Raw genomic sequence first — 12,952 nt, 5'->3', positions numbered from 1 at the left:
TATTTGGGTCGTGGACTGCTGGTCATTTTTCACCATTTTCTGACATTTTATAGACCAAATAACTAATCAATTAATCAAGAAAATAATTGACAGATTAATCGATAATGTAAATAATCATTAGTTGCCAGGTGGTTTTTGCCCAGAGCCTCAGAAACCAGCCTCTACTATCCTGCCCCAGGTGTGCCATGTGTTAGTTTATTCGTGATCATTTTATTAAATATAAATTAGTTTAGGAATATGTCAAATGCAAGCATAATATAAATACATATAAATATAAATGAAATGTGGACAAGCTGTTGAGCTCATAAGGTTGTTCTAAGCCCTTGGTAATGTGGGGCTAGAGCTCAATAGAAAACTGAAAATGAATATGTTTTTAAATCAAATAACTATACAGTCTATCAAATAGATATACACGGCTGTGTTTGCACCATGCACAGTTAAAATAATAAACAAACAGCACTAAAATATTTTCCCATGCTGGTAAATATAAATAATATAAACTGCATCAACAATCCATCCGAACATGTTGCTGTGATTTTTATAATTTGCACTGAAAGATAATTTGTAAATATTATAAAAATGTATAATTTTGATGCAAGTTGTTTTAATTGTTTATACTTTGTTGTGTTTATTGTCTTTATCAAGTTTACTGTCCTGGTTTACTCTATTCTATTCTACTATATACTGCATTTTATATTTATACAGTATATAAGTCAAATGTTTATAGATAGATAGATAGATAGATAGATAGATAGATAGATAGATAGATAGATAGATAGGCAGATAGATGGATATATGTGCTATATGAATAAATATAAATATAAAATATACGTTATTATTACTATTTTACCATATTAATCATCAAGTAATATTAAATAACAAGCCATGAATAACATATTGTAAATTTGCAGTAAATAACGATATTATTTGCAAAGAGATACCGGAAGTCTTGTCTCTTTTCAGTTTGCTAGCTTGACGTCACTGCGGTTTTGGGGGGAATGTGTGCTCGTTTTGGTGAACAGGGCAGCCCGGGAAGATAACGTCCAAGATTTAATCCAATGCAATTGATTAAAACAAACCTGTGTATGTTTTATATGACACATTAGAAGATAAATCAATTAAATAACATATAAACAACTCGTCTGTAATCATATGATTAAATAATTGGATGTAGTGGTGACAGTTATACAGCCCAAAATTACAAAATATCCGTAATTTATGATGGTTTGGGGGCCAAAATCTAATGAGAAAGGAGATTTGGGCCTACAGCATCTGTAATCTGAGACATTAAATAATTAAAGAATTGTGGTTTATGTCCAAACACCGTGGAGATGGCTTTGTGAATATCAAACAAACCCTCAGCGGATTTAATAGAGTCGGAGGAGTGGATCAGTGCGTCTGCTTTGTGACGTCCTTACGTCCCGCACGCCCGGGCGGGGAAGTGAAAGGTTAGAAAACAACGATGGGAGAAGTTTGTAAAGAGAAAAACACTAAAACATGGCTTACTGTCATTTGGCAAGTCTGCAACGTTTTCATGTCTTTATTTTTTGCTCTTTCAACATACGTGCAGGTGAGGGTTTTAGTTTTAAATCTTTCTTTTTTTCCTTTTTTATTAGCGTTTTAATTCCTGATCAGTAACACTGAAGTGTGTCTTGACCTCTTTAGATCAATGATCCAGACGCAGGAATATGGATGGTAAGATTTCAAACATGCCTTATATGTTTGTCTCTTTCATGATTTTAGATATGATTTGTTATTTACACCACGTCTCTCTTACAGGTTGGTTATGGTATTCCTGCAGTCCTGTGTGCTTTTATTGGCCTGAAACCCCATGTGACAGGTAAAGAGATGAGTTTGGATCTTTAGTGGAAGTTTGTTTTTGTGTTAATTTAGTATACATTATGTTTTTTAGATTAAAAAACTTATAACAGTGAATATAAACCCAGTAACTTTCAGGATTTCCTTCCCTATGACTTGGACAATCTGTGTTTTCCTGTTTACCCCACTATACAAGCTGTTGAACTCTGCTTGAAATACACTGTAAAGTGTTGGTGACATCAAGTGGCTGTATAGTGACGGTACAACTCGGAGAAACTCATCCTCAGAGCGTAACTTGTCTTTCTTTGCAGAGACTTTGCCCTGGAGGCGTGTCGCTGATCTCCACATGATGATTTCCAGTGCTGTTACTGCCATGTTGGGATGGAGACTTTATAAAGAACGGATCACAGAGATCTTCCAGCAGGAGGAGGGCAGGTAGACCACATCTTACTTCAACTGAGTTTGCACCACTGTAGTGATCTAAAAAGAACTTTTCACAGGTCTTCAACAGTTGTGACATCTTTTTTTTAAATTACCTTCAACATGCAAGACTTGTATCTGCATTGGTTGCACAGTGATCCTACTTACAATTATTGTGTGTGTATCCAAAGCCTGATATATCTTATTCCTCTGTGCTGTAGACCTCCATTGTTGTCCAAAAACTATTAAAAACACATCAGTGAGCCACACCGCTGCACTGGGTGACATGTTCCTTCATCATGAAGAGTTTGGGTGTAGTAGTTTGTTTAGAAATGGCTCCAAAGACTAATGATAGCAACTTTGTACTGAAGTTCTTTGAGAAATTGACCATGTAACAAGCAAATAGGTTGTGATATGTAGCTCAATGAGCTTGTGAAGCTCTGTAAACTGCCGTACACAGAACTGCTCTCCGGAGACTGAAAACATGATTGCTGTTTTTAGTCTTTGGAGCCGTTTCTAAACAAACTAACTTGACCAAACTCGTCATAATAAAGGAACATGTCACCCAGTGCAGCGGTGTGACTCATTGATGTGTTTTTGGTAGTCTTTTGGGCAACAACAGAGGTAAGTAAGTAGATCAGTCCATTGTTGGTTTCACTCCAAACATGAGATTTGTTAACAATAAGAAAAATATTATCAGCATTATCCTTTAATTGAGGTGGCAGCGCACTTAATATACAGAGTGCCCTGCAGACTCTCATATGGTTTTATGGCTCTGACCCCTTTCATGCTTCATATTGGCTGTGTTGTTGTCAACATGCTAAATTTTAATCTAACGTTGCACTCACTATAAGTTGTTTGGGATCATCTTAATATGAACAAAATGAGCACATAAATATGTAAGCAGCAATGATTCAGGTAGAAATCCTAATGTGCTTTTGTTATTTCTGTCCCCTGTTAGAGAATTTTCTGGTCTCATGTTGACGCTTGTTTGGCTTCTCCTGTGTCGCCACTCCGGAAGGTAAAATTAACACGTAGCAGGAGATGAATGTCGCTCCTTTTGTTTTTTTTCCAGTATGTGTTTTTATTTCCTGAATTGTATTCCACTTTTCTGTGTCAGAGCTCCAGTCGGGGCGCTCAGAGTGTCAACAGCTGCCGCCATCACTGTCTTCCCCTTCGTGGCCTGGCTTTACTACTATATCAACAAGGAGCTGAGATCAAACTGGCCTTCACATTGTAAAACTGCCATCTAGACTTCAACTTCTTCCCTCTTTTGTGAGTCAGTAAAGTAAAAGAAAACAATAGTGAAGGAGCATAATGAGAATGGCTGATTGTTGTGTTCTTTGACTGAAAATCCTGGACCAAGAATGCTGCTTAAATAAACTTTTTATAGTATTATTAAAGAAAAGGGCTGTGAAATGGTATAATTTTTGGAAGTATATTTCATCGAATGTGGACCAACAAATTGTTGTGTATCAGTATTATTACTTCTCTCTCTTCAATGTACAATTACATATGTAATTTTGGACTGATAAAGTTATTGATTTTATATTAAAATCTACAATGACTTCTGGTGTTCCTCCTTGAAATTAAGTGCATTCTGTAAATATTATGAAACACCTTGATAAAATACTCAAATGCTGTACTAAAGTATTTCCATTTGATGCTAATTTATACTTCCACTCCACTACATTTCAGAGGGAAATATTGTACTTTCCACTCCACTACATTTATTTGACAGCTTTAGTTACTTTTCAGATGAAGATTTGACACAATGGATAATATAACAAGCTTTTAAAATACAACACATTGTTAAAGTTGAAACCAGTGTGTCTAATCTAAAATAATTCCAGGTGATAAGTCTGAGATCTCACATCATGTAAGGTCCTGAGCAAAGCTGTGGATATGAAAAACAGAAAACAATTCAAGCTGGTTGTGAGTAACAAAAGACCACAAGAGGACCCCCATGTTCAAAAAATAAAATCAAAAACTGCTTGATTTCAGGTCCTTTGCAAACTTTTGATTTGATTCCACACAACAATACAGAGTGAAAAAGAAGAAGTAGGCGAGAAGAACAATGAACCAATAATAAGTAATGCAGAATAACAACAGTTTACACATTCGGTGCCAACACAGCTAGTGATATCTCAGGCAGAGGGATCAAACCACTACTTTAATACTTTAAGTACATTTAGCTGCTTAAACCTATGTACTTTTATTTATGTAGGACTTTTCATGGAGGACTTGTACTTGTAATGGAGTATTTTACGTAGCTGTATTTCTATTTTTACTCAAAAATAATCCAAGTACTTCTTCCACCACTGCTTCCTTTTGTTTATGTCTAAACCAAAGTCTTAAACCAAAAGATATTCAGTTTATTATGACATAAGACCAAAGAAAAACAGCAAATCCTCACAATTGAGAAATTGGAACCTGATAAAAATTTTTGGCATTTTTACTTTTAGAAAAAACAATAAATCAAAATAGTCACACAGGAGGAATGATTACAGCAAGAAGAACTTATTTCAATGTTCATTTGGGCACCTGACTGTTGTTTTAAAACAGACTTGACAGACTTGTAAAGGATTACTTCTTCCACCACTGAATGAAAGTGAATCACAAAAGCTGTACATGTTTATTTTTCTCGCTTCCAGGGGGCGGCAGAGAGCACAAGGACTGAAATGATCGTAGAAGAAGAAGTAAGAAACGTCACTTCCTGTGCTAAATGACAGCTACCTGAACACTGACCCGAGAACAGCATGTAAACGATATGAACGCGCTACTTTAAGCCGTTATGAACGTGTAAAACTGACTCCAGACCAGTGATTTATATGTTTTATTCCCCGTTTCACTTGTCACGTTTTGTAAACTTGTAACCGCTTCCTTACATCAGCGGCGGTGCTGTCAAGGTCCAAACATGTCCCTGAGTGTTTTTCATCACAGCCTGGGCTGCAGGTTGTTTCACAGTAACGTTAAAGTCTTACAGAAATGTTCTCGTCTCCAAACCGTCAGATTCACACACAGTGTTTTACGGAGGGAGACCGGACCGTTTAACACACTGTCACCGCGGAGAGTCAACGGCTGCCTGGTAGGTCAAAGCTAGCCGCAGGTACCAGCGGTACGTTTTTATCACCAAACTCCATGTAGAAAAACGGCAATTTAACATACTTTCTGCTGGCAGATGTGTTGCCACGCTTCCTAGCTAACCTAAAATACGACTTTAACCTTCTATTTTCACTTGTCAACCCACCGTGTAACACTAATTTCAGCTGAACTTATCCGTGAACTTGAATCGTTAAACTCTGTTGATATTTTCTGCTCACACAGGTGTGTTTAATGGTAGGAGACTGTCAAAATTTTATACGAAACATCGCTTACAGTTAACAAACAATTGAAATAGGAGCCATAATAGCTATAGAGTTAGAAAAGTGCTCAATAATTCAGTAGAGATGAGTTACTTCATCAGGCTTCTGGTCAAACGACACCACGTTAAATTAGCAACTATTTGAATGGAGTTTGGTGCACAAATGAACGTGATGTAAGGCTGTAAAGGACAAGTTCACAGTTTTTCAAGTGTGTCTTAAAACAGCAGTCAGGTGTCTATATGAGCAGTGAAAGAGGTTTTCCTCGCTGTAATCATTCCTCCTGTTCATATCGGCTGTTAAAAGATCCTTCAAATGTGCTTTCAGTTTAAGTGATGGAGGCCAAAATCCACAGTGTGTCCACACAGTCATTTAAAAGTTGATGTGAAGCTTATATGAGGCTTCAGCAGTGTGAGTTAGTCACATCAAGTGGATATCTGACACATTTACAGTCTTTTTAGCATCAAATTCCCTCTTTGTGTTTCCTCGGACAGTGTTTCCCTGTTGAGCTGCGGTGGAAGTATAGTAACAAAAAGAGGAACTTTGGCACTAAAAAGACTGTAACATTGAAAGATATCTGCTTGATTTGACTCATTTGGACGCTGAAGCTTCATATTAGCTTCAGATAAACTTTTAAATACATTTTTGCACAGAAGGAGGACTGTGGATTTTGTCCTCCATCACTTACAGTTGTTTGCAAAAGTTTGGGCACCCCTCAACAAATAACATGTTTTGGTGATTTTTTTAATTGAAAATACGTAAACACAGCGTCTCTGGGATATAGAAGAAAACACACAATATTTCCTTAGAGCACCATAAGAGTTCTGAAGTCTCAGATTCTCTTTACAAAGTCTCAGACCTTCATCAGCTCGTCAGGCCTGAGGCATGTTAACAGTTATCATCAGGAAATGTCAGCCGGTGCCAGTTTCTTCAAATCTTGTGCGAACACTCAGCAACCATGAGTTCCTCTAAGCAGCTGTGAAAATAAAACTTATTGATGCCCACAACACAGGGGAAGGATAGAAGAAGAAAGCAAAGTGTTGTCATGTTGCAGTTTCCACAGTGAGAAATGTCATTAAGAGATGGCAGTTTAGGGCGACTGTGGAGGTCAGGATGAGATCTGGAAGACCAAACAAAACTCTCGGGGAGAACTTCTCGTATCCTGGTCAGAAGGGCAAATCAAAACCCCCATTTGACTGCAAAAAACCTGCAGGAAGATTTAGCAGAGTCCTCCTCATAAAATCCAATGTCAGAAGTTTGCAACAGAACATCGACAGAAGCCTGATGCGTTCTGGAAACAAGTGCTGCAGACTGATGAAGTTAAAAATAAAACTCTTTGGCCACAATCAGCAAAGGTATGTTCGGAGAAGAAAAGGAAAAGCATTTAATGAAAAGAAGACCTTGCCAACTGTTAAGCATGGGGGTGGATCTATCCTGCTTTGGGCTTGTGTTGCAGCCAGAGGCACAGTAAACATGGCACAGGTTGGAGGGAAGAATGGATTCCAGTAAATACCAGCAAATTCTGGCAGCAAACATCACACCGTCTGTAAAAAAAAAAAAAAAAAAAAAAAGCAGAAGCTGAAAAGAGGATGGCTCCTACAACAGGATAATAATCCTAAACATACCTGGAAATCCACCATGGACTACCTCAAGAGATGCAAGATGAAGGTTTTGTCCCCTGAATTTAACAAAGGCCTAACTGAAAATCAGTGGGTGGATCTTAAAAGAGCTGCGCATGCAGAATGGGAGAAAATCCCAAACACAATAATAGAAAGATGTTTATCTGGCTAGAAAAAATGTTTACAAGCTGTGAAATCTGCCAGAGAGACCTGACTATGTAGGGTGCCCAAACTTTTATATACAACTGTACATTGTAAATGCGTTATAAAGGGATCTTCTAATAGTCAGTGTGAACAGGAGGAATGACTGACTCGAAAAATTGTGAACGCATCCTTTTATTTCAACCTCGTCACTGTTTCCTGTGTTTACTGATCAACAGGTGAATGTGAGTCAGTGGTTCACCTGCAGATCATCACAATGGTTGAATCAACGCTGCTCACGAGCGTTTTCCTCAGTACCTCCACCGCCCTCATCAGGAGGAAAGCCCAAGAAGTCTGGGGTAAGTGACAAAAGTTTATGTTTCCCCAGTTTGAAATATGGACATGTCCTTTCAAAATAAACTTTCTCTGTATTTAAAACCTATACAGGCGTAGACGTCTGCAGTGAACAGTAACCGCATTTGTGATCATCTACTAGTCAGATTTTTGTGATTGTACATTATAAGCAGTTTACAAAGTCTAATGCACATATTTTTTAGCATAAAAATGCCATGAAGGGGTTGTTTTGTATCAGCTGCAACTTTTAATCTGAAGCTCCAAAACCGGTCTGCGATAAGTACGTCATCAATCGACCCGGTAGAGCTGGTCGGCCGTTACTTGTAGGGTCGTAGGTTCGATCCCCAGCTCCTCCTGTCCAGATGTCGAGTTGTTCTCGAGCAAAACACTGAAAACACCCCAAATTGCTGATGCCTGCATGTGCATGTTAAAGTGATTTATAATTAGAAGACTTATAAATTGACACCTTTTTAATTGGAAAGGTGAGACAAGACAAACAGGTTTGGCAGAGTACGGAGAGCATCTCCAACGACACACCAGTCAGTTAAATGAAATGCATTCAGCAGAGAAATGTCTGCTTTATATCATAGCTGGTGCTGTATATCAAGGCCTCTGAAACAACATGTAAAATATCAAATATATGAACTGAACAGTCGGCTTCCTTTCTGACCACCTTCAGAATAATAAAGTATATTCTACATCATTAAATAAGCCTGTTATGAATTCTCTTTAACAACATCACAGTCGATTAAAGAGGAGAATCTGTCAACTCCGCTTGAAGAAAGAAAATATAGATTGATCAGTAGATTTAAGCCTAAATAAACCCAGCGAGCAGTTGTCTTGAACAAGTAAAGATCTTTGTGTGTTTTACATGATTTGTTTTTTTTTTCTCTTTGTCTCTTTAAAGCCTGTGACGTGGAAATCTTTAGCGATAACATTCGCTATCGGAGGCTCTCTGCTCGGAGCGATGAAATACTTCAAGAAAGAAAAGGAAGAACGTAAGTAGTTTAAACTGGTTGGTACACAGAACACGTGGAGATCAGGTTAATAATATGTTATACAAGTTAAAGCTATTGTTTTATATCTGAACAAAATATTCTGTTGAATCAAGGAATAAAGATGTGAACTAGTAGGATATATCTGACAAATCTATATGCTAGCCCGACATTATATGACAGCAATTCAAATCTTGCATCATATGCAGTTTTCTTTTATTGATTTTTAAATGTTCCCATGACTCTGTAGCATTTGATTTTGTTAATGTGGTTAAAATCATCACTGAAACTCATGCCAAAGGATTTTCTGATAATCTATATGAAAAAAAAAAGCAGCAACCAGTTGAATCTTTGTGTTGATCAGCCAGTTCAACAGGTCAGGTACAGCTCTACTAACTAATAATGACCCACCTCACCTCACTCACCTTGCAGTGATTGAAAAAGAGAGGACCAAATCGATGGGGAGACCGGCGCTGGGCGGTCCGTTCTCGCTCATCGATCACAACAACAAGCCCGCCAAGAGCGAGGACTTCCTGGGCCAGTGGGTCCTCATCTACTTCGGCTTTACTCACTGTCCCGACATCTGCCCGGACGAAATAGAGAAAATGATCGAAGTGGTGGATGAAATAGGTAAGAAAAACAGTTTTCATCAGGCGTAACGAGACATAACGTTAATTTAATGTATTTAATGTTCCCATTTGGCTTTTCTTCAGACAAAATAGCATCTCTTCCAAACCTGACGCCCATCCTCATCACCATCGACCCTGACAGGGACACGCCGGAGGCCATGGCTGCGTACGTGAAAGGTACAAAACCACATGATCTGACTCAGTATTTACTGCCTCTGTTTTATGTATATGGAGAAAGTTGTAGTTCAACAAGTTATCCTCATATTTCAAAGGAAATCTCGTCGAAATCTGTTCCTGAGAAAAATACCCGTCTGTGTGTTTGCATATTTAATCTGTTGATTATTTTCTCCATTAATTGATTAGTCGTTAGTGTCAGAAAATGGTGAAAAATGTCACCACCAGTGCAACCTCAGACCAGCAGTATATAAACCCAAAGATGTTCAGTTTATATCATAGAGGACTAAAGAAACCAGAAAATGTCTTCATATTAAAAAAAAGCTTGAACTTGAGAATTTCAGTATTTTTTTTTTCATCAAAAATGACTCAAAAATCATAACTGATCATCAAAAATAGTCGGCAATTCATTTCCTGTCAATCAGTGCAGAAGAATTAAACTTTTCCAGGAAGTATTGATCTCAAATCTGTGGAAATTTTTTCAACCATGTTCAGCGTACAGAACTGTAAAAGACCCAGAATGAATAGAAACAGAAATATATGTCTGATAATCCTCAATACAGTATAGTACAGCACATGTTTGTGCTTGTTCATCCTGTTTTATAAACTATTTCTGAACATTGAAATGATTGTTTATCTCGTCTAATTTAATTTTAGAGTTTTCTCCGAAGCTGATTGGTCTGACGGGGACAACAGCTCAGGTTGAGCAGGTTTCCAGATCCTACAGAGTCTATTACAGTCAGGGACCAAAGGATGAAGACAACGACTACATCGTGAGTTACAGTCTGCTTTAGTTTTACTCATATTACATGTAATGATAATAATAATAATAATAATAATAATAATAATGCTCTGATCATAAATAAAGGATTCTGCCCGTCTGTCTAACTTCTACCTGTTGTTGTCTGTTAGGTCGATCACACAATCATCATGTACCTTGTTGGACCTGACGGAGAGTTTGTGGAATATTTTGGACAGAACAAAAGAAGTGTGGAGATCACCAACTCGATAGCAGCACATATGAGAAAGTACAAGAAGGAAAAGTGAGCAGCGGCCTTTCCCGTGCTCACCGTCGTGCACTGACTGACTCGTTAACTTAAATCACTACTGCCTGTATTTATTTTGGATACTGTATGTTAATACGTCTGCAGTAACATTCCTTTTTTAAGGGTTGATGTGCAGATGAAAGCAGGTCTGCCGACTGGATGCTGTCATACTGTTCTACATTATTATCCATGAAAAACTGCATTCACATAATTATGAATAGCTTGGAAAAGATCAGATCTGATTTCTGATGTAAACAAGTTGTGATTTTGTGATAAAAGATAAGAAAAGCAATAAAATCAGCAGGTTTTTTTGTTTGTGCTTGGCAGGAAACACTTAATTTGGGTTTTTCTACAAACAAAGAAAGGCAGTTAGCAATGAAACGAAGAAGAATAACTACAAAGTGCATTTTGTGATTGCAGGCAGGTGAATTTCCTGCTTAAAGGGAAACTGTGTGGATTTCATTCATCAGAGTCTGTTTGCAGCTCTCTGGAAGTACAATTGGATACATATATGATGAAAAAAATATAGTCTTTTCTGTCTCCAGAGGGAGCTGTGTGAAATCTGATGTCACTGAAGTCAGCGTCGGCTGAAGACTACAAGTTTGAAAATGAAAATAAATCTGGGGGTGTGAGGTTAGCAGACCTCTGTAGCTGCTGCTCCTCTCTGCTGGAGGCTAACAGCTCCAGGCTACATTAGCCGCTACTAGCATAACGCACCACAAATCTCCGACTAAACTGTCAGTGGTGGAGTTGCATTGTGGGTAATGTAGGTGCCAGATTTTGACAAAAATGTGTAAAAAAAAAAAAAAATAAAAAAGATGTCTCTGAGTCTGCTGTATTGATTTTCATCGTTTTGTTTTTTTTTGCATTTCAAGTCCAACATTGTTATGCTAGTCTTTCAGCTGCTCTTCCTTTTTAAAGTTTCTTAAAAGAGTAAAACATTTTGGAAAGAGTAGAAATGCTGAGTACAACCTGAAAGCAGGGGAGAAAAGTTTGTTAGTAAAACTAGAAAAGGTCAAAACCTAACGAGTGTTCACTTCAGCTAACACAGTGCTCCAAAGCATATCAGAGAGCACGGTTAGCGTACAGTTTAAACATTAGACCTGTTGTTTAGGAGACAGGTGTTGTAACTATTGAGCCACAGATATTTGGTTATATAGATACTTTTATTAAACCCAGTGGGAAATTGTCCTATTAACCAAACCCCACACTGTGTAGGCTGGATAGTCTTGTGAAAACAGTTGTGACATGGAAGATTAAATCCAGTGTCCTCGTTCTGTGAGATGGAGTCAGAAGAACCTAAACACGATATTTTTATGTGCACAGTGGCGTAAAGTGATTTTCAGTGGCAGTTTATGAGAGTTTCTCATTGGTCTCCCCATCAATGAAGGGTCAAACCTCCAAAACACAGACTTTTATGCATTAGATTTTTACATTTGGAGAGAAAGGAGGCTGGTGGGAACATTTTGATGTATAATATTCACATGAAGAGTGAGAACAGTATCTTAATTTTCTTGTTTTAAAAGCAACATACTGCACATTTACATAGTCTGTTTTGATTGTGAGTATCTTACACACGGTAGAATTAGAGCCTCTTTCAATTGTATGACAAAAAGTTTTCTTTTTGCAGTGATATGTGCATGAAAACTCATAAAACTTAGCTTGTCAGGGCTGTCAGGAAGCCCACGAAGACTGAGATCATCTATAATGATATTTGCTTTCAGACAAAGGTGAACAACAGGTTGATAATGTCATTAAAAGCTTCAGTGTTTTCTGGAGGAGGCTGATGACTCCAGTAACTGTTGGATAAATGTCTGTCATATATATTAATACCCTACAGACAGATGAAGAAGAGCAAAGTTTACACGCAGAGAAACATTACACTGATTCTAACCCGAACTCGCCACGAGCCGGTATTGATTTATTAATATCTTTTCTGCCTGCACACCTGTTATGTTCCTCCTTTAGAAAATCGGATTAGAAAAGCAAACACAGCAGTTGTCCAGCTCTCCGCAGCCAGACACCACGCTCATTACTTGGAGCAGAGAGGCCTTTCAGCTCTGACCGCTGTCGTATGGAGCGCTCAAAATGGAACCAATTGATTTCTGGATTGATAAGTTATTTTAAAAAAAACCCCTTCAGTGTCTCTCCAGAGCCTCTACTCGGTTTATTTCCAACCACCTTACTCCTGTGATGCTTCAAGTCATTCAAAACAACACATAACACTACACATTTATTCCTCAAATGCCTTAATTGTCTAATTAAGGGGAAAATTCATGGGTTTTGGTGCTTTTCAAGGGATAAATTAAGGCATATTTCATGGATTTTTAAGGGATTCTTGTGTCATATGCGACATATCTACAGTACTGATTTACATTAACTGGCTACATTTAC

General features: G+C 37.8%; 2 protein-coding genes across 2 annotated transcripts; both read left to right on the top strand.

Moving 5' to 3' along the window:
- The first annotated feature begins 1,357 nt into the window (after positions 1 to 1,357).
- On the top strand, positions 1,358 to 3,806 carry tmem220 (transmembrane protein 220). The gene is made up of 6 exons (XM_042393121.1): positions 1,358 to 1,570; positions 1,666 to 1,695; positions 1,780 to 1,840; positions 2,130 to 2,253; positions 3,200 to 3,259; positions 3,359 to 3,806. Exons 1-6 carry the CDS (start codon positions 1,463 to 1,465, stop codon positions 3,489 to 3,491), a joined length of 516 nt encoding a protein of 171 aa, XP_042249055.1. The 5' UTR covers positions 1,358 to 1,462; the 3' UTR covers positions 3,492 to 3,806.
- Positions 3,807 to 4,955: 1,149 nt separating this feature from the next.
- On the top strand, positions 4,956 to 10,870 carry LOC121884122 (protein SCO1 homolog, mitochondrial). The gene is made up of 7 exons (XM_042392741.1): positions 4,956 to 5,326; positions 7,600 to 7,719; positions 8,622 to 8,712; positions 9,142 to 9,339; positions 9,423 to 9,515; positions 10,170 to 10,285; positions 10,425 to 10,870. The coding sequence occupies exons 1-7, from the start codon at positions 5,156 to 5,158 to the stop codon at positions 10,557 to 10,559; spliced, it is 924 nt and encodes a 307-aa protein (XP_042248675.1). The 5' UTR covers positions 4,956 to 5,155; the 3' UTR covers positions 10,560 to 10,870.
- Positions 10,871 to 12,952: the final 2,082 nt, after the last annotated feature.

This window comes from Thunnus maccoyii, chromosome 18, assembly GCF_910596095.1.
Source record: "Thunnus maccoyii chromosome 18, fThuMac1.1, whole genome shotgun sequence".
NCBI lineage: Eukaryota > Metazoa > Chordata > Actinopteri > Scombriformes > Scombridae > Thunnus > Thunnus maccoyii.
This window is presented reverse-complemented; position numbering and strand designations above follow the sequence as displayed.